General features: G+C 36.4%; 5 protein-coding genes across 5 annotated transcripts in view; 1 reads left to right on the top strand and 4 right to left on the bottom strand.

Annotated features, from left to right (window-relative positions):
- Positions 1-1224: 1224 nt before the first annotated feature.
- Positions 1225-4818, bottom strand: LOC122360694. The gene is made up of 4 exons (XM_043261509.1): positions 4795-4818; positions 4419-4491; positions 2987-4183; positions 1225-2682 (listed from the first exon to the last, which is right to left on the bottom strand). The coding sequence occupies exons 2-4, from the start codon at positions 4456-4458 to the stop codon at positions 2243-2245; spliced, it is 1677 nt and encodes a 558-aa protein (XP_043117444.1). The 5' UTR covers positions 4459-4491; positions 4795-4818; the 3' UTR covers positions 1225-2242.
- A 457-nt stretch (positions 4819-5275) lies between these two features.
- On the bottom strand, positions 5276-9260 carry LOC122360859 (IgGFc-binding protein-like). The gene is made up of 4 exons (XM_043261707.1): positions 9179-9260; positions 8626-8724; positions 7062-8270; positions 5276-6343 (listed from the first exon to the last, which is right to left on the bottom strand). Exons 1-4 carry the CDS (start codon positions 9258-9260, stop codon positions 5856-5858), a joined length of 1878 nt encoding a protein of 625 aa, XP_043117642.1. The 3' UTR covers positions 5276-5855.
- Positions 9261-9611: 351 nt separating this feature from the next.
- On the bottom strand, positions 9612-14773 carry LOC122360262. The gene is made up of 4 exons (XM_043260712.1): positions 14349-14773; positions 13401-13468; positions 12109-13296; positions 9612-10988 (listed from the first exon to the last, which is right to left on the bottom strand). The coding sequence occupies exons 1-4, from the start codon at positions 14351-14353 to the stop codon at positions 10528-10530; spliced, it is 1722 nt and encodes a 573-aa protein (XP_043116647.1). The 5' UTR covers positions 14354-14773; the 3' UTR covers positions 9612-10527.
- A 145-nt stretch (positions 14774-14918) lies between these two features.
- aste1a (asteroid homolog 1a) lies at positions 14919-19642 on the top strand. Its single transcript, XM_043260711.1, is given in 6 exon segments — positions 14919-14997; positions 15371-16707; positions 16788-17001; positions 17183-17339; positions 18766-18932; positions 18935-19642. Coding segments are annotated over 5 exon segments (2100 nt in total). The 5' UTR covers positions 14919-14997; positions 15371-15420; the 3' UTR covers positions 19210-19642.
- atp2c1 (ATPase secretory pathway Ca2+ transporting 1) overlaps positions 19431-25386 on the bottom strand; it is a 30135-nt gene continuing 24179 nt past the window's right edge. Inside the window, exons 19-27 of the mRNA XM_043260705.1 lie at positions 25119-25216; positions 24835-24885; positions 24590-24756; positions 24411-24479; positions 23284-23400; positions 23013-23160; positions 22398-22493; positions 22042-22183; positions 19431-21388 (exon numbers count right to left, since the gene is read on the bottom strand). Of these exons, the coding sequence (XP_043116640.1) occupies positions 21267-21388; positions 22042-22183; positions 22398-22493; positions 23013-23160; positions 23284-23400; positions 24411-24479; positions 24590-24756; positions 24835-24885; positions 25119-25216 (1010 nt within the window). The 3' untranslated portion in view covers positions 19431-21266. The remainder of the gene's footprint in view (positions 21389-22041; positions 22184-22397; positions 22494-23012; positions 23161-23283; positions 23401-24410; positions 24480-24589; positions 24757-24834; positions 24886-25118; positions 25217-25386) is intronic.

Genomic DNA, 25386 nt, shown 5'->3' with positions numbered 1-25386 from the left:
TAAATGACTTTTACACATTTGCTGCTCCTTTTAAAAGAGCTGCTGTAACCACTGACTTCATAAACGCTCTATATAGTTGCTGCGGCTCAAATGGTCCAGAAAGAGTCATTTATGAGAACACAGCGCCACCAAGCGTTCATAATCACGAATCACGAGGTGCTTCAAAGAATTAGTAGTTCACTGAAAACAATAATGTTGGGGTCTATTCGTATTTTAATAAGCCTAGCCTATTTTTCTGTGATGCTGTCCGAACTAATTATAATAGCTAACGTCATCTACTGACCTAATTAAGCACTTTGGCTTTAATTTTAGATTTAGTCCGTTAAAAATGTTAATTTGTCAAATTATGTCTCTGGAAAACAGATATAGGCTAGGCCTGTAACTCAAGATAAAATTGGTCCCTTGGAGTTAGATGGTCTCCAGAATTGGCACAGCAGAGTCATGTTGTCACTATGTTATTATTATCCTATGTAATAGCTTACTTTTTGTTATTACAATTATTATTCAGTGTTTCTGTGAATCTGATGTACATTTATATTATGTTTTCCATCTTAGCCTATAGGCTAATTGGGTAAATTCATCCAGTTTGAATTCATTGCGTATCTATTATGACAAAATAAATATCTCTATGGGATTCTGTGTTGTTTGCCACCCATTTCGAATTTCAAAACTATTTTACATTCTGTATTTTTTGTGCTATAACAATTACAGTTTATTTCCCATAATAGCACACTTAATGATGCATCTTCATGCTAAACCTATATCTATAGCTGGTACAATTTAATGCACATTGTTCCTTAAAGGGACATATTTTACTGGGGCTCGTTCCTTGTTAAAAGAGTTTAATTGTGCCCTTGATCATAGCATTCTGAATTGCTAAAAGTGGATGAATTCATGTTTTCTTGTTGTTTTGCATGCACATTTGTGGTAGTAGCATTCCAACAGTGCTTTTATTACTCGCCTCTATCTGTCTTGACTTTTTAAATTTAAGAACATACAGATTTATGTCAAATATGTGAAATCATATTTGCAAAAAATACAATTATGCAGTACCGCCTATGCATACATGCATAATATCCATAGATAATATCATTAGGATAAGCTCTCAAATTACCAAGAATTCCTATTGTTCTCCCCTTTTATTTTAGATTTTATTTTAGATTCAAAAATCTCATGAAATCTTGACAAATAATATACCAAACTTAGACGTTGTATGAAGCAGGTCTTTCTTTTATTTTTATACATTTGCTGCTCCTTTTAAAAGAGCTATTGTAACTAACCACTGATCTTAAAAATGATCTGATCGTCAAAAAAAAAAAAAAAAAACACACAGCGCCACCAAGCGTTCATAATTACGAACTTTTCAGAGCTTTCACGACTGACAGACGAGACTCAAAGAATTAGTAGTTAACTGAAAGCTAAATTCAGCCAATAATGTTAGGTTCTATTCATATTTTAATAGGCTGCCCTTTTGAGATGCTGTCTGAACTAAAGGACTATGCTAGTTTTAATTTTAGTCTTAGTCAGTTCATTTGTCAAATTGTGTGTCTGGAAAACAGATTTGTGAACACACCACTGCTTTTATATTTAAAAAAGTAAAAAGAATACATTGGTCCCTAGGCGTGAGATGGTCTCTAGAACTGTGCCGGTGTTATTATTTTTCAATGTAATAGCCTCCTTTTTGTAAATAATGTCGTTATTCGATGTTCCTGTGGATTTGATGTACATATAAATTGTCACTACATGCTTTGATTAAAGATATGTATGCTATGTAACATTATTTAATCAGTCACTATATTCCATTGTGAGCATAAAACCGGTAGATGTAGTCGGTGGTGGAAAAAAAATACTAAAATGAAGCATGTAAAATAAAATAAAGCACTAAATAAAGCACGCTTTATATCGTATTGATTTCTTATATAAAACACTTTAAAGTGATTTTTAGTGATATATATTTTGTTGATGTGGCATTCATACAGTAATTTCGGCTACCATTTCAGTTGTTGTCTATAAGCTAATAAAAAAGCTGTTTAATTCAGGATGCGACTGTTTGATGTTTAAAGCGTCTATAGATAAATTTATGATATTAACTGCTTGACATAATTTGAAAATGCCATTAGTGTAATTTACTATGATCTAAAACACATGAAGACATTACATTCATTAAAAATACAGCTCAGATATGCAGGAGGTGATACAAATATGAAATAACGAACCTAAAGGATAGCATTACCAAAGAGCACTAAACAAAATTGATACTATTAATAGTGCCTAAGGGATTGAGATACGCTGGCCTTTTGTAGCAGACAGGCTTCTTTTTATCACAGCAGCGTGCACTTCGCCATTTGAAATTATTTTTAGGGTCAAGGGACACTGAAGTGCAAAAGCCCTTCAAAAGGTCCAGCGGTTGCTTGTAGTCCCAGTGGAGGTAATTGACAGAGATTGGGGTATCATACTCCTCCTGCCAATACCAGTCTGTAGTTAGCAAACTGCGACGGAGACCGATCCAGCCGTCCCCATCCTCCTTGGTCAGGTTATCAGCCATGTCTTTTTGGACAGCTTCAGTTATAGGACAGGCAAACTGATTTCCATTATTCATGCAATACTCGCGAGACTTCTTCCAATTCAGAGGGTCTTTTCCAATCGCAAATGCTCCCGGAATCAACACACAGCCATGAAGATCTGAATGCATGAACAAATGAACAGACTTTACATTTTGCCTTCCACCAGCCAGGGCTGTCCATTCAATACTGAACTGAGAATGTTTTTTGCTTTCAATTCAGTTACTGAATGATGCAGGATGGATGGATGGATAGAGAGAGAGAGAGAGAGAGAGAGAGAGAGAGAGAGAGAGAGAGAGAGAGAGAGAGAGAGAGAGAGAGAGAGAGAGAGAGATAGATAGATAGATAGATAGATAGATAGATAGATAGATAGATAGATAGATAGATAGATAGATAGATAGATTATTAAAATAAGGTCTTTTTACCTGGTTTTGTATTGATTGGTATAGCCGGACTTGCGAATATTACTTTTGCAGATATATATTCCAGCATATAAACGGCAATCCTTGATGTTGGATGCCAGATTGTGGCAAATTTATCAGGTATAGTTACAATAACCGAAGAGTAGATTGTGCCAGCGACTTCGGTCCAGTCAGATGCCGAGAGCAAACCTCTGTTTGTGTGCACATCATCTTTACTGTTTGTTTCAGCGATCACCAAAGCCTTGCCATTTTCGGTAGAAAGCTGCAGCAGGTAGCAAGCAGAGAACCTGTTTTCTGGGATCAGCTCCACAATGAGGCCCGGACTGAAAAGTCTGAGGGACGCTGGCCCCGTAGAATTAAGCAGCTGGGATTTCTGCAGGTCTGTAAATGGCAGAAGCGTCGAGGCAGAAACCTGTAATTGGTTACCAGCGTAAAATAGCGCGGACGCGTTTTCTGACAGCATGAGTAACTTGGTCTCGGCCACGTTGAAGATGGAAGGCAAGATGAATCTCCGACCGTAAAACTCCGTGGGAAGAATCTGATTCATTACCATGTTACAATTACAGTTCTCGGTCTCTACACAGGGGTGAGTCAATATCACAGCGACTTCTTTGCTCGATTTGACCCTCACAATAGAACCGTTGGTCTGAAGCTGGACCAGCTGGTAGGGATCGATACTGAACGTCTCGTCGCCAGCACCTGGCGTTTTCTTGACTATAGTGACGCTGTTTTGACTGTCCACTGCGTTGATAATGAGTAACTTGTATGAGCTGTATCTTATGGTTGTACTGACAAGCGTAGGTAGGTTGAAAGATTGAAGATAGTCTGGGTAATCCAGCAAAGGGATCAAATAGTTTGTGCCAAGATTTACAGTTGGCTGGACGACATAGGTCTGAGTGCTGCCCATCTGGGAACTTATAGAAACCACTGTGATGTCTTTGTCACTGGTAATTCTGACAGATAAAGTCGAGGGGCCTAGTTGATTTACTTCAGCCGACTTTGGAAACACAATACTTAAGGTTTGCCCTGACATTGGAATTTGATAAATTTTCAGCACGTTATTGTAGAAGGCTTTGATGTTGGTGTTGTCATGAAGGGTCGTGACTCTTAGACGGTTCGTGGTAGGAGATGGATAAAAGAAACCAATGTTCTCGGGAAAGACAGTGATAAAGTTGTCTCCGTAGCTCACTACTGCAAGACCTAAAATAAAAGAGTTCACTTAAGATGAGCGTGATATCAATACACGCATCAGTCTGAAAATAGCTATCCATCCCAAATTACTTTAAAATAGTTCTCAAAATCTTTCAGGTGGAATAAGAAAAACTGCAAAAATCTGGGAGAAACCAGATTAGTAAATCATTGGTTCCATTTACAAAAATCTGTGATCTTTTATCCAAACTGGTGTAATAGAGAACAGTAAAATGTCTTGTCTTACCTTGGCGAAACATTGATGCGATCAGCAGGAAAACAAGCATGGTTATGGCTTTAACTTGCTCAGTGTCCTAGCACTGGAAGAAATGAACATATTAATTGCAAATTAATGTGTGTAAATGAACGATTGCGTGCAACCATGGACATAGCCAGCCATTAGTAGTTAACCTTTCACAAAGTTCTTATCATACAGCAATTTTTACAAATGAAAACTCTCAACAGTTATAATTATTTTTGTTGATGGTCCATCCAAATAAAACAGAGAAAACATCTTTCATAGAATTTTTTTTTTTCTTGGCAGAAAATCTACATCATTAAAGGACAACTACAACATTTATCCACACATCATCTGCTGAGCTCTAACTATAGCAAAACCTTACCTGATGTCTTGGTCAGCACTGTTCCTCTCTCTAAAAATCACCCCTTTACCCTTATTTTAGTTCAGGCACATTTGACTTTCAAAACTCTTGATTTTCTCTCAGATTTGCATAGGATCCTGGCTATGCCAGACACTTTAGTACATATTTCAATTAATATAATGTTGTTTACAATGCAAAATTCTCCTGTTCAGTTCTCATTAATAACAACATGTCTTGCAGCTTAGTGGAAAAATCTTTTTGTTTTGCCACAAGTATTTAGAGCACAAACACAGCCAAATGTGGTATTGCTGAAGAAAATAGGACAGTATCCTACATTGCGTTCATTGATGTGATGCTAAGAGTTCACATTTTTACAACAAACATATGCTTTAAATAAAACATAAACCCACATGGATAGGATAAGATGAAGGTAAATACTTTAAACACAGATTATGAATTTGAAAGTAATTTATTGAAAACAGATGAATTCATAAACCAGGACAGGTCATGCAAAATGACAAGCAAAACCATGTTTATGATTGAATGAAATGCTTACTTTTGCCTGATTATGTCTGTAGATTTCTGTGATTAAAAGACTACAACCCGTGATTTAGCTAAATGACATCACAGAAAGAAGGCGATGGTGAGCTGAAAAAAGTCAACCAGCAGAGGTAAACACACCCATAATGCACAGGCATAAGGCTAAATAGGCTTGAAGGTGCCTTTGGTGAAAGAAAGAGGACTGTGATTTTGTGACATACATTTGTATTCCCCTACAAAAGAAGTTGATTTGACTTTTATTTGTCTTCATTTTAGATCACTTCGCATTACATCAGATATTAATGTTTTGATAGTTGTCATGTTTTAGAGGCTGTTCAGCTGTAGTTTGTGCAATAATATAACATGAAGCCCTGAAATATCATATATTAGTAATAATATGTAGTTATATTGTGTTTTCAGAAGATCCGTATATTTTTAAATGTGAATATTGATGAGAATATTGAACAAATTCGATGATTTTTTATTAAGAACCGTGACTAAATTTTGTGATATGAATTATCATCGCAGTTACTAAATTCATGTTAGGAATTTTGGCAAGAAGAACAGACCTTTGGGTAAGTAATGCTAAACTGATCATACAGTGTATTAAAGGTCATATCATTAAAGTATTTGCCCTGTTTGTAGCAGATGGGCCTCAGCTTAGTGCAACAGGACATGCTCTTCCAGGAAAACTCTTTGTTGGCGTCTTGGGACACAGCAGCGCACAAAGCTTTCCAGGGCTTATCCGGATGCCCATCAGCCCACTTCGTGTAGCTCACGCTGTATTCGCTGTCATTGCCTTTCTGCCAGTACCACTCTAATGTGGAGAGACTGCGTCGCAGACCAATCCAGAGATACCCGTGACTTCCGTTGTTTTGCAGAAAACTAGTCAACTCTTTTTGGGCCATTTCGCTGCTTGGTGTGCTCAGCTGGTAAGATATATTTAGGCAGTAATGATGGGACTGGGGCCATGTCATCACATCAGTAGTGGTTATAAATTGTGCAGAATCTGCCACACAGCCATCGCGATCTGTGGGCAGATGAACAAACGTTGACACATTTACAGCATGCACTGTGAATTTTGATTTCATTCATATTTTAAAGCGACCTCAAGTAGGATGATGTAATGTATATTAGTTAGCGTGAAATCAAAATGAATTTAAAATTATACTTAGTCTTGCATGATTCATCTGTGTATGTGTGATACACATTCATAAGGAAATGTCAGAAATGGTTTTCAATACAGAAGCTGAATTTTCCTCAGCCGAGAATCACTTGATTCTTCAGAAATCATTCTCATATGCTGATTTATTGCTCAAGAAACATTTTTAATTACTATCAGTGTTGAAAACAGTTGTGCTGTTCGATATTTTCTTCAAAACTTTAATACATTTTGTTTTCAAAACTTAATAAAGATTAGAAAATTTAAAAGAACTGCATTTTGTTTTTTTACAATATACACAGTCACTTTTAGTCAATTTAATGCATCCTTGCTAAATTAAAATACCAGTTTGTATACTGTACTGTATAGTTGTAGTATTATTTTATGCATTATAGTTAATTATATTTAAATATATATTGCAGCTGAAACCAATTTGATGTCATGCGTCATTCTAACATTTTGCCAATCCAATCACAATTCAATCAGTTCCTGCTTTCATGAACCAAATTAAATTGAATCCTTCCAAGATTGGGAATACAATAGGTTGTGTGTAAAATTTTACAAAAAAAAAAAAGTATAACTGTACCTGGGTCTTCATTTAAAACGATAGCCGGGCTTCCGTAAGGAATTCCACTCTCCATCTTCTCAAACCTGTAAACTCCGATCTTGGAGGTTGGATGCCAGATGACATGCATGCCATTAAGCGACACAGATATTGAAGAGTAGTTTGAATTGGGAATGGGTTTCCAGTCAGTGGATTTTAGTACTTTGCCGTCTATATATACACTGTTCTTACTGGCTGTTTCAGCTATGATAACAGCCTCGCCTTCTGTGGAGTTGATCTGAACCAGGTAACAAGCAGCGAACATGGTTTCTGGTATGAGTTCTAAGACGAGGCCTGGACTGATAAGTCTGATGGACACCTCATTTGATGCGCTGATGAACTGAGATGCTCTCTTGAGGTCTGGGAAGGGAATAAGCTCTGAAGAATTGGACTCTTGAGTTTTTATATTCCTGCCATTGAGCCTTATTTTTGTCGTGTTAGTCACCTGAAGCCACGCTGTATTCAGGTTCTTCAACGACGGCACAACAAATGTGTCACCCCACAGATTTTGGGGGAGAACGTGGCTCACCACCATATTGCAATCACATCCGGTAGTTTCTACACAAGGGTGGGTTAACAGCACAGCCATGATGGCACTGGAGTACAGTTTTACGTTTGAACCATTAGTTTGGATCTGGTAAAGTTCGTAAGGCTTGAGAGTAATGTTAAATGTTTTTTGACCGTCCGGGCTGATACTTTGGACGGTGATGAAGTTTACGGTGTGCTCAGCGTTGATGACGATCAGCCTGAACGAATTGTATCTCCAGTTGTCCGGAGCTAACTGATCTGACATATTGTACAAGGACGCCATCATCTGATTGTAATTGATAAATGGGATCGAATACCACTTTCCGAGGTTTCTTAGAGGTTGAACGAAGTTTGACTGGACGCTGTCGCCGCGCTTACTGAGCCAAAGCACCACAATCTTTTCAGTGCTGTTGACTTTGACTAAAAACAGGGATTTTGTGAACCGATATTGCTCGATGTACTTGGGAAAGTGCACAATTTTAGTCTGCCCAGATTGTAGTGTATCGTTATACACGTTTGTGTGGTTGATGGTGATCGAGACGAGGGTGTCGTCGTAAAAAGCAGTCATTTGGAGTGTGTTGGAGGACTCCTGTGGATGATAGTAGGCAATGTTTTCTGGGAATGCCGTGATGAAGTATTTTCCATAGTTCTCCACCGACACTCCTGTCAAATCACACGTTTAAAATGTATTTTTGTACAGATATAGATCATCCGATATATTCCCCTTTATACTTTCTCCTGTATCACTATTTATTGTCAAGAAACAGCTGTGATCAATACGTCATGCCTGGCAGACATGTAATAAGTTACAGAACATACAGTAAGTCCATTTAATAGCAAAATAAATTCAAAACAGGGTGATTGTCCACTACCCTGTAAGTGCAATTATTTGCCATAAAATACAGAAGAGTTTATGTAATGCCCCATAAAACAACAATAAAAACCAATTAGATTTACATCTATCTATTTACATCTATCTATCTGATTACATTTAGTGGAAATGTAAGAGATCATTTACCCGAGCAAACCAATGACATGAAGAGAAGATGAAACAGCATCATGGTCACTCTTTGGTTCTCAGGACAGTTGATTGAGCAGCTACTGAGGTTCAACCAAGCTAGAAAAAAAGAGATGGATGAATAAGACAAGCTGATACGCGACCTTTATGGCATGGCTACTTTGCTGAAAATCTGCCTTATATGTTGGTCTGGTTTCTCAGACCAGTCTGGTTTGTTTTAGAAGGCCAATAAACAGCTTAGGCTTAGTTTTTATTGCTGTTTTCACAATTCAACTAAACAAAACCCATTAATGTCACTGTTACATTTTTAAGGGCTATAAAAATGATCATAGATTGTAAAGTCGTAAGCATATTCCAAGCAATAACAAAGTCCAATTTCTACTCAGACTAGTTAATTAATAGTTAAACATAGTTAACAATAAGTTACCAATAAATTTGTAATTGCAATACAAAATCAGACTAATTCTCATATAGCGCATTTTCAACAGTACTACATAAACAAATGTAGTTCAGTTTTAACGTAACATACTATTATGTAAAACTGATGACTTACCCGATGCTTCAAGATCACAGGTCTTCCACTCTCTGAGCAAAATAATCTTCTTTTGTGTGTTTTTCCAGCAGCTCAGGCACATTTTGCATTCAAAACTCATTTAGTGTCTTCACGTACGTTTGCATAATGAGCTTTTGACATATGACTCTTAGTCATACAGTATAACACATGCTGTATATTCTCACAACACAATCTTCACCCACCTCCTCTATACTCAAAAAGGTGTACCATGTACATAATAATATACATTTTAGGTACTAAGGTACTAACTTAAGGTACCAATGTGCATCTTTTAGGGGGAAATAACAAAAAATAAATAAAGGTAACAAAGATGTATTTCTGAAAAGGGACCACCCCAGTGTATTGTAAGTCGCTTTGAATAAAAGCATCTGCTAATGCATGAAAAATAATGCATGCACATGGTTTAGGGGTTAAAAGTTAGTTTATTTGGAAAAAAACACCTGAACAATGATATACAGATGGTTTTTTAGATTTTTATTTGAAAGTATATATTTATATTTTGGAAATATAAAGTGCTGAAAATAAATAATATCTATAACACTTATAGATAAATAGTGTGAACATTGTGAACAAGATTTAGACTTATATTTAATATTATAAAATATGTAATTGTGACAAAACAACTTCACGTCTGCCTATATGTGGTTTAGCATTTTTATTCTGTCCTCTTTACTAGCATAATCTAGAGCTATTTTGCATTTAACCACTGATCTATAACAGAGAGCTATTATTATAATCATTACATATAGATTAGTGGTTTAACCCTTGTGTTGTGCCGAAAACCAGTCAAAAATGAATAAAATAGTTAAAAATCTGCTTGAAAACGTCTCATTAATCTATATTATTACAACAAGGTAAAGACAGTCTTACGTCAGTTTGTTTTTTCTCTTACTTAGCACACATTTTATGCACCTCAGATACTGAGTGACAAAAAAAACATTATTTGTGAAACAAACACTTAAACACTAAGGTTTATAAGCTGAAGCATACAGTATGATCAATTTGTTCCAAAAAATTAAAATAATTAAAATGTAAAACCTGTGTTAAGAGAAAGACAACTACTTGAATAAAGAATTGAACTCAATATAGCAAACAAAACAAAGACATTTGTAAGCAATTATTTGTAAGCCAGTCATTTTTGAAGGGACACACTACAATGTGTGTGTGTGTGTGTGTGTGTGTGTGTGTGTGGGTTTTTATTTGTAAAATGACTGGAACACAACATTAGAGTTAATTGAGGTTTGCATATTAGCAATAATTTATTGATGTATACAACTACAAATCGTAAACTAAATTCTGTCAACATGTCCTTATTGGCCAGTTATAGTCTATCTTTGAATATTTTGAACAGTTGGCAAATCATCTGGGATTGGAAAGTACAGAGGAAAGTAATGAGCTTTTGTGTAGCAGATAGACTTCAGTAGAGTACAGCAGCGTGCTGTTTCCCATTGGAAATCCATGCTTGGGTTTAGGAAAACTGAAACACACATGCCGTCCACAGCAAATCCTGGCTCCCCGGTTCCCCACTGTGTGTAGTACAAGTTGTGTGAGCTGTTACCCTTCTGCCGGTACCAGTCTAACGTCAGCAGACTGCGACGGACGCTGATCCAGAGCCTCTCGGTCATACTGTTATTAAGCAGAATGTTGACCATCTCCACATGAGCCGCTTCATTGCTGGGACTGAATAGCTCATCACTTATGAGCATACAGTACTGATGTGACTCAGGCCAGGTTTGAGGTGTGACGACGATTTCAAACTTAGAAGGATATATTGCACAGCCAAAAGTGTCTAAAAGCACAGAAACACAACACTAATGTTTCAGTAGGTACATAAAAAGTGTACACTCTTAACAATGAAGTTTCCAGAAAATGGTGTTCGTTTTTGGTAGCTATGCAACGGAAACTTTCAGAGAACAGTTAAAAGAAACACTTTTTAGGATCTGCGGTTCCGTGGAGAACCTTTTACACCAAGATCATTTGTAGTGGAAAAAGTTTTATTATACTATACTATACAATGTTCTTTATAGGAAGCGGAGCCTAGAATTATTCTAAAAGTGTTGCTGTAAAACAATTTTTTTAGGAGTGAACCAATGTTGGTTCTTTATGAAACCATAGGTGTCAATGAGTCTCTATTTTTAAGAATGTAGTTGCCAAATCATGTGTTTTCTTTAGCTAATTAAGCTAATTTTGGAAGGTTTTTGTACAATAGTGAATCATTATTCTCATTTTACTTTGCCAAATTCTAATATAATCATATTTTTTGCTTTAATTCCTGAATAATCAGATGAACACAAAATAAAACCCCACTAGTATGCATTCAGGATAGTGTTAAGTTTGGCAGATTTTACCCAAAAAGTTAAAAACTGCTAAAAACTCTTTACTGATTGCATTAATGGAAGTTTTCGATTGTGAAAATGTGATTTGCTATTGAGTCAGCATTCATCAACTATGAACGTTTTCCCGTGCAATGGAAAGATAATGAACCATAATGAAAACCTATATTTAAAAGGTTTGTTTTTGTCTTTACAACTAATGTCAACAGGGACCAAAACACCACTGGAAAAGAATGAACTTTCATTATATAGGCAAAAACACTAAAGCAATTTTCAGGTTTGAAACAGAATAAAAAAAAATTAAAGGTTTTCACAGCAATGACATCTGTTTTGGGTTCCCTAAAAAAACCCTTAAAGTGAACAAATCTGCAAAGCACTGTTTTTTTTAAACGTGAAAAACATTTTGTGAAGTGGAACGTTTCCACGGATGTTAAAAGTTCTTTACGGAACCATCAATTCCAATATAGAAACTTAGTGTAGGCCAAACGACAAAGAACTCGTGATTTCATACACTGACAAACCACATACTAAAAGAACAATTATTAACACGAATCTTAACTATAAAAGATTTCTTACCTTGATTTTCGCTTAAAGGTATAGCTGGGCCTCCATACACATGCGTTTTCCTCTCAAACACGTACACGGCGATTCTCGTGGACGGATGCCAGATGACGTGCACGTCGTCAAGAGCCACTGACACCGATGAGTACACCGAATCAGCGATGGCGCTCCATGCTGTAGATAAAAGCAAATCACCATCTATATACACACTATCCCTGTAGTTTGTCTCTGCTATGATTAAGGCCGTGGCATCTGTGGAGCTGACAAGCGCTAGGTAGCACGCGGAGAACATGTATTGTGAGATGGGTTCAGTGACGATGCCTGGAGCGAAAAGCTGGAGGGAAGCAGGGTAAGATGTCCTGATGAACTGGGACTCAAACTGCAGAGATGGAAGAGGCAGGAGTACCGAGGAATTGGCATTCACTGTAGTCAACTCTAGATCCCAGCCGCTGACCTTGTTTTTCACAGAGGACGTCACATGTAGCCAAAAATTGCTGGTGTTGACTATCGAGGGCACGATGAAACTGCTATCCAGCATACTGTTGGGATAAAGTTGGTTCAGCACCATGTTGCATCCGCAATTTTCCATTTCTACACAAGGATGGGTCAGCATCGCAGCCACTCTATGATTAGAACAAACCGCAGTTTCTGTCCCGTCGGTCTGGATCTGGACAGCTTGATATGCATAGAGTGTGTACGTCTCGTTTTTAGCCTGTTTTACAACTGTGACATTTGTAGTCCTGTAATCTCCATTGATAATAATCAGCCTGAATGAGCTGTATCTCTTGCTGACGTTTCTCGCTGACTGATAAAAATTATTAAGCATCTGGCTGTAATTCAGCGAGGGGATGGTATACACCGTACCATGATTTTTCACAGGCTGAACAACTTTAGTTTGCACACTGTTTCCTTTCTTGCTGTTTGATTGCACAACGATCTGCCCTGTGCTGGTGACTCTGACAGTCTGATAAGTATAACCCAGGAGGTATTGCTCGGTACCCAGTGGCAGGGTCACAGTTACGGGCTTTCCTGCTGGCGGTGTGTCCGAGTACGTCAAATCATCTGAGACGAAGACTTCCACCTTGGTGTTGGGAAAGAGAGCAGTGATACTGAGAGTATTGACTGGATCAAGAGGGTAGTAGTAGGCTATGTTTTCTGGGAATATTGTAATAAAGTCTGTTCCATAGCTGTTCCATGACTGACCTGTTAAATCACAGAAATCAGCAGAACATTTCTTTTATTAGACCTTGAGAAGATAAAAACAGCAGCATATGGATCTGTTTAGACACTAATGACGAATGTTTTACCTTGGTCAATAAGTGCCGTGATCAGAAGAAAAGTCAATATGATTTTCATCCTGATTTTAGTCAGTGATCTGAAAAAGAAAAAGAAAAATATCATGTAAAATAATGTTTTTTATTTTGCAATATACAGTTTAATTTGACAACATTTTAGACCACACTGGATGTTTTATAGCTTGGTAAATCATTTCAATATGTATGCTTCTTTTTATATCTGTATATATTTGCTACTAAGAAAATAACCAAGAAATCATTAAATTAAGGCTAACAGTTTGGCATGTCATTTTGTTTAGGCTTACATTTCCTAAACTCAACCTATCAAGTTGCTGTGACTTTAAATTGAATTAAATTTAATTTAGAACGTTATTCCAAACTGTATCAAACTTAAAAAGTTTTCATGCAGATTGTTCTCTTTATTTACACGGCTTTAAATTATGCAATTAATATAATAAAACGTACAAAGCACATCGACAGGCCACAACGCATTAACACTTGAGACAAACAAAATAATAAAAAATCAGCTCACATAAGTAACTCATCATTTTAAAACAAAAAATCCCAAAACATATCTACAGAAAGAAACAAATATTAACTTAAATGCTAATGTAATACCTGCATTTATTAATTAAAATTACTAAAATTAAGCACTGTCAGTAGTATCTATAAAAAAAAATCCTACACTTTTAAATGCTTCAGTAATATATAATTTTTCTCCCAGGCACTGAGCAATCATAACTTTTTACACAATTCTAGCATCATGTAGCTATTTCTGTTTTTATCATTTTTTTTTTTTAAATCTTAGTTTTAGTAATGCATCAAGTTGTTAAAAGAATAATAAAAAATCCGTATTTATTAAAAAAATTAAAAAAAATATTTTACATATTTAACAATGCTGTCATGCTTCATTTGATTTATGACCATTGTATATTTCGAGCTCGACAAAGACATCCTTACCTCATGAGCGTATCAAAGCCTTCTCACTGAACCAAATCACATCGTGTCGTGTTTCATTTATAGCAAAGCATATTTGTCATTCAAAATGCACGCTCTGTTTACAACTTTGCATACTTTGCAACTGCCTCAAACCTGCCTCCACGAAGAAAAAAAGGAACTAACAATTTTCAAAAGGTATCAACAATGAAGAGCATAGAACCGCTGCAGAGAAATATGTTCAGTTTATTTATTTATTTTTTAACATTTAAACATTAGAGTCAGTTTATCTGAACAAGTTAAGATCACAGTTCGCTAGTTTACTAATTTAACCAAATGTGCGAACGTCATTTTATGTCAAAAAACTGGCATTTTCTTGCAGAACCGGCAACAAATATGAATCTATTAAACTATTTAAGAAGCGTTTTCATGCTTGCCATAACTCCGCATAAACACACCCAGCTGATTCATAGCTATATTTATGTTAGAGGTATCCATGACAGCTAGTCTTATGCGCGTTATGCTCCCAAGGCCATAGTTTCGCTTCCGTGGAAATGCTTCTCGTCATATGACAGTAAAGTTTCGCTTTCCAGTCTGTTTTAGATAAAAAGATGCGCAACGTATTCGGAGACATGAAGCTCGAAGACGACCCGCAAGCATTTCTACACAACCGGTAAGATCTTTTTAATTACTTTAATATTTCAACTTGTCTATTAGGCCACTTCTTACACGCATAGTACAAATCAATAACGACATTTGCCATTTGACAGAGAAGGAATGATGTCCTTATTTATAGCTGTTTTGTTTAGTTATTTGAATAAAGTTCCGTGTGTGTTGACGAGATGCATATCATTATCTAGATTTAACTGTAATATCAACGTGTTATATGAAATTTTTAAATCGTTATATGCATTATACAAAAGCGTGTTATTTTGTGCTATTATAAAATATTTTATATCTATTATATTCATATAATTTGCATAGTAATTTAATAAATAAAGACAATATCTCAGTAATTATAACATGTATTTTATTGTGATTTACAGCAAGTGTAGACCAAAATATTACTGGGAGTTAGTGACATAACTTTGTCAACATGGGAGTCCAAGGACTGAAGACCTTCATTGAGAGTAGCAACAGAAATGCTTTAAGAAGCTGGGCTTTTAGAGATACTCGACTAATAATCGATGGATGTAACTTATACTACACCCTGTATTTTGACTGCGATTTGGATCAGATGCACGGAGGAGATTATGATGACTTTGAGGAGGTGATCATCATGTTCTTTGAGAACCTCAGAGAGTGTGACGTTCAACCTTACGTTGTACTTGATGGCGGCGCTGACCACACTGACAAAAAATGGGACACTCTTAAGAAACGAAAACAGGAGAAAATAAATGCAGCCTGTGCCTTGTCAGCAGGGAAAAGAGGCAAGGTCCTTCCTATTCTCGCCAAAAATGTCTTCAGGCAGGTCCTTCATAAGCTCAAGGTACCGCTCATTCAGTGTATTGAAGAAGCCGATTGGGAAATCGCTGCTTTGGCGCAAGAATGGAATTGTCCAGTTTTGTCCAACGACAGCGACTTCTTTGTATTCAAGCTCAGGGCGGGATTCCTGCCCATCACGCAATTCCAGTGGAAAAACGTGAAAGTGAACAGACGCACAAACCAAAAATTCATCCAAGCCAAACACTACACAGTGGGAAAATTCTGCGAGTCCTTCGAGATGAACCCTGAGCTTTTCCCAGTTTTCGCTACCATCTTGGGTAATGATTATGTGAAGCTGCAAAATATCAAAAGCTTGGACTGGGAGAAATACTCAACGCCTGACATGGAGCATGCCCAAATTCATGGTTTGCTTAACTGGTTATCTCAGTTCCCAAAGCGAGATGCAGCTGTAAGTGCTTTGCTGAAACTAACACACAACAAAGAAAAACCCCTTGTCCAAGAAGCGCTATCCAAGGGAATCCAAGAGTACAAGCTCATCCCTGGCTATCTTGCTCAGTGCTTTCACTCAAAGACGATTCCAAGCATAGCTTCTAAAGGTCCACTGCAAGTTCTGCCTAAATGGACCTTGGAGCTCCTACTTGAGGGAAAGATGTGCTCTTCCATTATCGATGCACTGTTACATAAAAGGGTTTCCTTGGCAATCCAGGTTGAAGATTTCCAACTGGCCAGTAGCAGTGAAACCTCTCGTCCAATACGTCAGGTGATTTATGGGTTACTGTTGGGAGAACAACAGAGTGCACCTGTTAAAACATTCACTCACGCAAGCAAGCAGTATGTAGAGGAATATGGCAGGCAGCAATCAACACTAAGCAGTGAGAAAGTTGAAGCCATACAGACAAGGGTGATTGAAGGACTTCAACTGAAAAGATTATTCAAGGTAATGAAGATGTCTTAGCTCTCTTTTCAAGATAAATTAGTTTGTTTGTTTTTCAGTATTTGCTATTCTAATGTTTCCAGGAACCATGCAACGTGCGACTTCAGGTGCTCCTGGACACTTTGGGTGTTTTGTCAGAGACATATACAGAGATTCAACCTGCTCTACAGCTGCAGCTTTTCGTGACACGTTACTGGCTATTGAACGCACAACCTCCGCCGTCCAAGGAGCATCTTTGGGGGCTACTACTGGGAATGGTCTATGGACAGTTAAGCAGTACACCTCAAACTCAAAGAGGTATTGACATTATCAAACATTATCTTTTTAGCAGACGACGTCACTTATAACCACAATGTAATTGTGAGCAAATGATTACCTATATGGCATGGGGAAAATGGCAAAAGTGTTGCTGAGGTTCTTGAAATGTGTGTTAAGGCAGTACATACTGTAACAGAAAACCATTTTTTTTTTTTGTTAGACATGCTGTTGAAACTTAAGAAACTACAAACCGGTCGAAAGGTCTTTCTGGAGCATAAAACGGCTCATCTATACAGCCAGTGGCAGTCCTGCCTGAAGTGGAGTCTCTGTCTCAATCGCTTACTGTATTTTCCTGTATCTGAACCAGAGGTTGCACGGTAAAACATCCATTTATCACTCATAAACTATCTTGAAAACTTTCACTGATTATTTTATAATAGCTATCATTTTGATTTGCGTTGTTAATCCTGCTTCCTGGTAGTAACCTCCCAAATGTAATTTAAAATGCTTGAAAATAATGTGTGATTCTTGTAGCAAAACACACACACACACACACACACACATATATACATATATAATACATACATATATGTGTGTGTGTGTGTGTTTGTCAACATCCAGTTTTTGTTTATATATATGTATATACACCCACATTTACTATGTGTGTATATATATATATATATATATATATATATATATATATATATACACACACATATAAATATATACACACACACACAGACAAATATACACAATTCCTGATCATTTTTTTTTGCATGTTTGTCATCAACTAATTAAAATATCAATTAAAGGTAATACAAGTAAACACAACATGCAGTTTGTTAAGTGAAGGTTTTTATTATGAAGGGAAACAAGCCTTTATGTTCTTTTTGCTCAGCAACGGTTTTCGATCTCTCGTTTTTCGAAACTCTGCCATGCAGGCCATTTTTGCCCAGTCTCTTTTTTTATGGTGGAGTAATGAACGCTGACCTTAACTGAGAGGTCTGCAGTACTTTGGATGTTGTTGTGGAGTCTTTTGTGACCATTTAGGTGAGCTGTGCTCTTGGGATCATATTGGTCAGTCAGCTACTCCAGGGAAGGTTTCATATTTTCGCCATTTGTGGATAATGGCTCTCACAGTGGTCCGCTGGAGTCCCAAAGTTTTAAATATGGCATTATCTAGACCTTATCCATAGTTCTCAATTACTTTCTTTCCCATTTGTTTCTGAATTTCTTTGGAAACTGCATCTTATGTTATCTTTGACTAATATTTAAATTAGTTTGATGATCTGAAACCATAAAGTGTGACAATCAGGAAGGGGGGGGCAACACTTTTTCACACCACTGTACACACACATGCATGCGTTTAAGAAAATATTTTTCAAAATATTTATACGAGATACAAATTTTATGAAATGCATACAGATACATGTAAATATTTTCAAAATAAATGCTTTATATATATTTTTATAAGAAATATTTTTAATGCACACTAATATTATGTAAACAAAAACCTTTGGGGTGTAATTAATTGTTTGACAGTACTAATACACACACACATTAATATTTAAAGAACAAGGCTTAAAATGACAAATAGAGCATGTTATTTAACTATCTATTCATCAAAAAATCCCTATAACATTTATCACAGCACAACTGTTTCCAATGTTGATAATAATATGACAATTTCCCAAATCAGCATATTAGAATGACATTTAAAATGTAAATGTAGAAATATTTAGATGTGACCATTGGTGTTGTTGCACTTGAATGTTAAATGTGTTGTTCTGGTGTCGTGTATAGTTTGTACCGTGGAAAACTGGTGCACCAGATTGTTGAAGAGCTCTGGAGAGGAATCACTCTGCACTCTCTGCTGGTGAAGGGTTCAAACATCGAGCGGCTCTTCAAAAAGCTGAAGGATGCAGTTGTGAGCTTGATGGGAGAAGACTTCATCAAGAAAATGAGAACAGGGCCGAGCACAGAGCTGCTGGGAAAACACAGAGAGACTGCAAGAGTCAGAATCTGCTCGTAGATGAACTGAGCAATGGCTTCGAACTTCTGATGTTTGAGGATAATGATGACGGTGAAGATGACGATGATCTCAATGAGAAAAGGAGGAAGAATAAAGCAAAGGATCACAAAGCTGAAATTCCTGATGTTTCCTACACCATCCGTACCAGACACAAGGCTAAAGCTCGCAATGCTGATCATCCCTCTAAAAAACACGACAGGAGATGCTTTGAATAGCACTTAAAAGACAGGCCTCCAGAAAAACAGAATTTTTTATTTTAAATGACGATTTGTGTACTTTACACAATAATCACATCACTTAGTCCTGTTTTTGTCATCTTGTATTATGTATTAATAATCGTTGCCTGAATTAAGCAAAAATTATTTGGTCTTGGTCTAGATGTTGGTCTTTTATTGCGTTATAAGTAACAGGAGTATGAAATATTAATTTTTTTAAATCTTGATATTGTGTAAATAACAGATTTCTATATTACTGCATAATGCATTTATGAGTGTTTAGATTAATTGTAAATGTTTGCATTACATGAATTATATTAAAATCTAAATGGTTAGATCTTTCATACTGTCAAACTGTGAACAATTAAGGTATTATAAAAAATGTATTTGGATTTCCATGATTGAATTCAATAAATTTTAACTTGAAAATGCATGCATTACGTTGTTTTCCAAAATAGTTAAATAATCAGATTTAATCAACAATCAAAATCAAAAGCACGTTTTTTTTTAAATTTGTAAAAATTTTATTGTACAATTGTGTTCTGAAATGACCACAACAGATTACTGGTTTCAGCTGTGCAAACCACAATAAAATAAATACAATCTTAAAAATAGAAGAAAAAACAAAAAACAAAAAAAAAACATCAAAAATAAAAAAATAAGCTTTTTACCTATCACCCTTCATTTGAACATTTTTATACTGTTTAATATCAGTGTATTACAATGTTTGTTTTCAAAAGCAACAGCAATGCCAGAAAACAGAAAGGGCAGAAAAGGAATCTCACCGATTAATAAATATGGACTACGTGATCAAAGAACCACTATCCGCAATACAAAGGACAAACATTATCGTATACTGCAAGAACTGATATATAGTGTATCATCATTAGCTGTACCTCATTAACAAGATACAGTGTTGGCAGATGGGAATAAGACAATGCCGGTGGGCTGCACTGAGGTTTTTTCGGCATGAGGGGTGGGAGGGGCGGTTGTTAGGGTAAGGACTGGTCAGTCGAACGTTTCTGTACACCCAACATGAGCCTCCATTTCAACAACTACTACATCTTTAAACCTAACCAAGCACCAAGCAGGTGAGAAAATAAAGAATACTATAGGAAATGCCAAAATAAAGTGAAAAAGGCAAAAGCATCTTATTTCAGATGGCCCTAATACCAGTGTATTAACATATGGAAAGTAACAATATAGTATTGATACTACGTAAATACAGAGGAACTGATAAGTAATTGTACAAGCCAGTTGTATTAATCATCAGTCTAAAATAAGAACTAATAGTGCATGTACCATCATAAAGTAGGACCCTGTAGTCTCGTAACGGCATCATATTTTGGGCTCCTGTATGTTCAAATATAAAGTCATTATAAAAAGCAGACTAAGCCTTTGCAGAATCTAAACAGTGCCTGTTTCACTGTGTTATAAAATGAATATGGCATCCATGATGACTTAGCACATCACGTATGTCTTAACGCACACTCTGAGAATCATTGAGTATCATGAGATTTTAAGTGGTCCGTTACGAAAAATACTGGACCTTCCACTCATGGTTTAATCCTAAATAACCGATAATTCAAGCATAATTTGAAATCTGGAATGCAGAAAGGCATTATCCACGTTGTTCCACAAACCTCTAACCAGAAGTGCTTAAAATTTAAAAGACAAAATCCTTTTAATAATCATAATAAAAAAAAAAAATTCATAATACATCCCCTTAAATCATGAATTCAGTACAGCCACTGTATAGACAGATACAGTATCTCATAAATAAAGTTCGCCCCAGATGCTATGGGAAGTAGTACAGTCAATAAAGCAGCACACCAAAGCATCTCCACGGGAAAGGGCACGTGTCAGAGACGACATTTCAGTCAGGACCAGGTCATCGTTCCACAATCAGCTCCTGGTCTTGACCTTAAAAGGTACTGTACATACAGGTCGGACCCGACTGATCACTTCAGATAGTTTTGTAAAGCATGAGACCGGCCCGAGCAACATTCCAAACCACGTGCCCCTCCCACCATCTCTTGCACGGGACACAATGTGCGTCATACATCATGGAAATCATCAGTGTCGGCCATCTTTTCTCCACCCCTGAGTCTCTCTAATTTCTTTATGACCTCCGACACCACGCACACAGAGGACGTGAGGCCCACCAGGAACAGCAGATCTGCACAGAGAGGATGGTGCACAAATCAGTGAGCAAATCACAAAATCTATTATTTTTACATTTTAGCTTTTCTGCTCAACAAATTAAGCGAATAGTTTGAAGGTGGACATTAATTTCAGAAATCATATTTTTGCTTTAATGACACCAGCCCTGGAAAATCCATTAAGTCTGAGTAAAGGCTGATAAATGTTCTTTGAGACTCTGTTATTATTGTTAACTAGAACTAATTGTATTAAAGATCATTGTGTGTTGTTTATGTGTGTGTGTTTAAACTATTTTGGTAACTAAATGAAAAAAATATGTTTTATTAATTTAAATTTTATAAATCAATTATAAAAGAAAAAGCAGGTCTTCAAAAACAAAAAATTACAATAAATACTATAATAGTATAGTACTAATGCTAAATTAACACTCTAGGATGATTTGAGAATGTTCCAAAGAACAGATTTACTAAAAGATCCGACAATCTATACATTTTATATAATGTCAAATTTTCTTACATTTTCTTTTTTGAGATCTTGAAATAACATTTCAAGTATATAATATATAATATATATAACAATAAGTATTTATTCTGTATTTTACATAACATTTTTAGGCTCTGCTGTACGGGATGTGAAAAATGTGGTTTCCTCTGTTTTTTGGTTGCATACCTAAAATGCTGAGGCTCTCGGTTTGAAAGACCTTCTGTAGCGGAGGGAAGTAGATGACTAGGAGTTGGCCCATGATGGAGCCCAGAACAGCATAGCAGAACATCCTGTTACTGCATAAGCCCATCTCGTGCACCATCCGTGTCTGCAGAACAACAAAAACAGTGAGGCCTCGGATCAATCTCTGACACAAAATCTAGGCTTAAACACTAATCAAAGATTAGTGACGGAAAGACAAAATGCGCTTTGACATTTGGAACTTTTTAAACAAGACGACCCATAATGGCAGTGTTTAAGTTGCTCCCCCCCGTGTTCTTAATCTGTGTGTGCATTTCGTTCATGTTTGGTGTTGCTTATACCTGTGATCGAGAACTGAGAGCGTTGAACATGTCAAAGAACACAAAACAGGTAAATGTCATGGTGGTGTCCCGTGGGGTGATCTCATTGTCCCGCAGCTAAAAAAAAAAAAATGATTTATTAGACTGAAAGGAAGTGGGGGGGAAACAATCTAGGACATGCTGTTACAGTTCCTTGCAAAGCATTTGGCAATGGTTCCTGCAGCTTTCAGGAAGCAATTATTTCATCAAATTTAATGTACTTCATTAACTACTACATTTTCCAGAATGGTTTCGCTGCTACTTTACCCAGAAAAAAACAACACTTATTAATTTTACAGCTCTCGTTTTAAGTGTTTCTAACCAATTAGACGCTAGGCAAGGTAATGGCACTTGTGTACCAAGGCTCCATATTAATTTTCAAGTAGACAAGCAAAAAAATTAAAAACCCAACCACCACCACACCGGTTATATATAAACAGAGTTGCATGATGCCTCTAAAACAAAAACAAGGCACAGTGCAAACAAATCATTTAGTCATTTACCTAATGACCTGTTTTGAATATATATGGAACACAAATGAAAAACAAAGCAGAACACAAATGTTCAGGAAGGCCTCGTCAGACGAATATTACCTACCTCTCTCCAGAACACAAACAGTGTGCCGCAAACAATGATGAAGGACGAGACTAGGATTTTTACTATCAGACTGCGCGTGATGATGCTGTCTCGAACATTCCTTGGAGGCTTCCTGATCACGTCTCGATCCACAGGCTCCACTCCCAAACTAGAAGGAAAAAACAATTAAAGTTCATTTCTATTATGACATAAGCAATGTTCGATGTTATTATACTAAAATTGCATTCCTGATCAACTGCAGTGATAAATCTCTTGGTAATCAGTTTATTACCTCTGGGCTGGCGGCCCATCCATAATGATGTTGATCCAGAGGATTTGCATGGCATTCAGAGGGTTGGGGAAGTTCATAAGCGTTGCCAGGGAGATGAGGGTGAGGGCGGCAATGCTCCTAAAGGAAGAGATCATTTCAACAGTTTTTATAACCTGGATGAGTATCTTATTACACACACCACACACACACACGATATATTCTGGTAACACTTTACAATAAGGTTCATTAGGTAACATTAGTTAATTACATTAGTTAACATGAACCAATATTGAACAATACATCTACAGCTTTTATTAATCTTAGTGTTAATTACAGCATTTACTAATACATGATTACAATCACAAATTGTGCTTGTTAACATTAAATGCACTCTGAATTAAACTAATAACTACTAATAAACTAATAACAACTGTATTTTATATTTAAACAACATTAAAGATGAATACTGTAAAATAAAAATAATAATAATAATAGTTCATATATTAATGTTAACAAATGACACATTGTAAAGTGCTACCAATATTTTATATACGTTTATGTATAAAATATCATAAAATGTAGCTTTTTTTATTCACCAAAAACTCAAAACAATATAAAAGCAGCATCAAATTTTTCTACATTGATATGTAATTATTGAGCTCAGCATATTAGAATGATTTCTGAAGGATCACATGACACAGCTAGAAAGACTGGAGTAATGGCTGATGTAATTCAGCTTCGCCATCACAGGAATACATTACATTTTCAAACATATTTACATAAAAATTTAACTAATAAATACATTACAATATTACCGTTCTTACAGAATTTTTAACCAAATGAAAACAACCTTGATGATCATAAGAGACCCACTTTGCCAACCGAAAAACACTTTTGCGTTGTTTTAATTCGTGATTTCAACAGGACTGCATATGCAGCAGAAGAAAAAAAATCAGAACAATAAAAAAAAAAAAAAAAAAAAAAAAAAAAGAAAATTGAGGACACTAGATCACTAGAAAAATCAATTTTAAGCTCATATTGACTAAATCTTCTAACTATAAACAGCACAACCCATTTGGCTTCGCATACACCACACACAAAAGAAAACTTTTTCATTTCTGAATCAAAATGAGAGCATGCCAACTTACGTGCTCAGCTGAAAGCGCACAAAGTTTTTAATATTGTTGTATATGCCCTTCCCTTCTTCAATAGCAGACCTAGATTGAGAAACAAAGGCTTGAGGATATGTGCAGACTCATCAAATGGCACATCAATGGTCCTTACATGCCTGATAAAACCAAAAAAGCCCAAGAAAGCATATGCTTACATGATAGTTTGAAAGTCGTCGTCTACCAGGATCATGTCTGCTGCCTCTTTGCAGACATCAGTGCCAGTCTGACCCATTGCCACACCAATGTCTGCTGCCTTCAGAGCCACTGCGTCATTAACACCGTCGCCCGTCATTGCCACAACAGCCCCTATGTTCTGCAGGGACTGATGCCAGAAAGAGCATATATGACATATTTTGGTATATGTGGAGTATAATCACAAACAATCTGTTATTGCACTTACCTTAACTATCTTTAACTTGTGTCTAGGGCTGGCTCTGTAAAATACCACTATCTGTGGAGACAAGTTACAAATTTATTTCACGGCATCCCATATGTTCAAGATTCAATTACTGCATGAATCCTTTTAAAACTCCTGTTTTCTCTGTGCCTCAAAAAGTAAAGGTACTATAAACCTTGTTTGCAACAAAACACCAGTGAACTTGAAAACTATCCAAAGCCCAACTGCGAGTCTTTTGGATGGTAAAGCAGAAAAGCAGCTTAGAGTGTATGAAAGCGTGTTCATACCCTAGGCACTATCTGAGAGAGATGCTGGATGTCCATCTGGTCCACTTCATCTCCAGACAGAGACTGAGAACCCTTGGTATAGAGGCCCAGTCGATTTGCTGTGGTCAACAAATAAATATATGAGTAAATGAAATACAAGTATATTCAGAATGTTTAATGTCCATATTAAAAAGGTAAAAATTTGAAGGGATCTTTTTATTTTTATACATGACTCAAACCAGTGTTATTTTAGCATAACTGAGATACTATAATTATCAGTTTTTAATTT

The sequence above is a fragment of the Puntigrus tetrazona genome, chromosome 16 (assembly GCF_018831695.1).
Source record: "Puntigrus tetrazona isolate hp1 chromosome 16, ASM1883169v1, whole genome shotgun sequence".
Taxonomy (NCBI): Eukaryota; Metazoa; Chordata; class Actinopteri; order Cypriniformes; family Cyprinidae; genus Puntigrus; species Puntigrus tetrazona.
Note: the sequence above shows the minus strand (reverse complement) of the source record. Positions and strands in the feature narration are given on the sequence as shown.

Coding starts and splice junctions, on each gene's coding strand:
- LOC122360694 (XM_043261509.1), bottom strand. CDS start 4,458: ATGCTTGTTTTCCTGCTGATCGCATCAATGTTTCGCCAAG. Junction 4,184..4,418: donor CGCATCAATGTTTCGCCAAG/GTAAGACAAGAC, acceptor CTTTTATTTTAG/GTCTTGCAGTAGTGAGCTAC. Junction 2,683..2,986: donor ACCAATCAATACAAAACCAG/GTAAAAAGACCT, acceptor TCATGCATTCAG/ATCTTCATGGCTGTGTGTTG.
- LOC122360859 (XM_043261707.1), bottom strand. CDS start 9,260: ATGTGCCTGAGCTGCTGGAAAAACACACAAAAGAAGATTATTTTGCTC. Junction 8,725..9,178: donor CTGTGATCTTGAAGCATCGG/GTAAGTCATCAG, acceptor CTTTTTTTCTAG/CTTGGTTGAACCTCAGTAGC. Junction 8,271..8,625: donor CATGTCATTGGTTTGCTCGG/GTAAATGATCTC, acceptor GTGATTTGACAG/GAGTGTCGGTGGAGAACTAT.
- LOC122360262 (XM_043260712.1), bottom strand. Junction 13,297..13,400: donor CACGGCACTTATTGACCAAG/GTAAAACATTCG, acceptor GTGATTTAACAG/GTCAGTCATGGAACAGCTAT. Junction 10,989..12,108: donor ACCTTTAAGCGAAAATCAAG/GTAAGAAATCTT, acceptor CTGTGCTTTTAG/ACACTTTTGGCTGTGCAATA.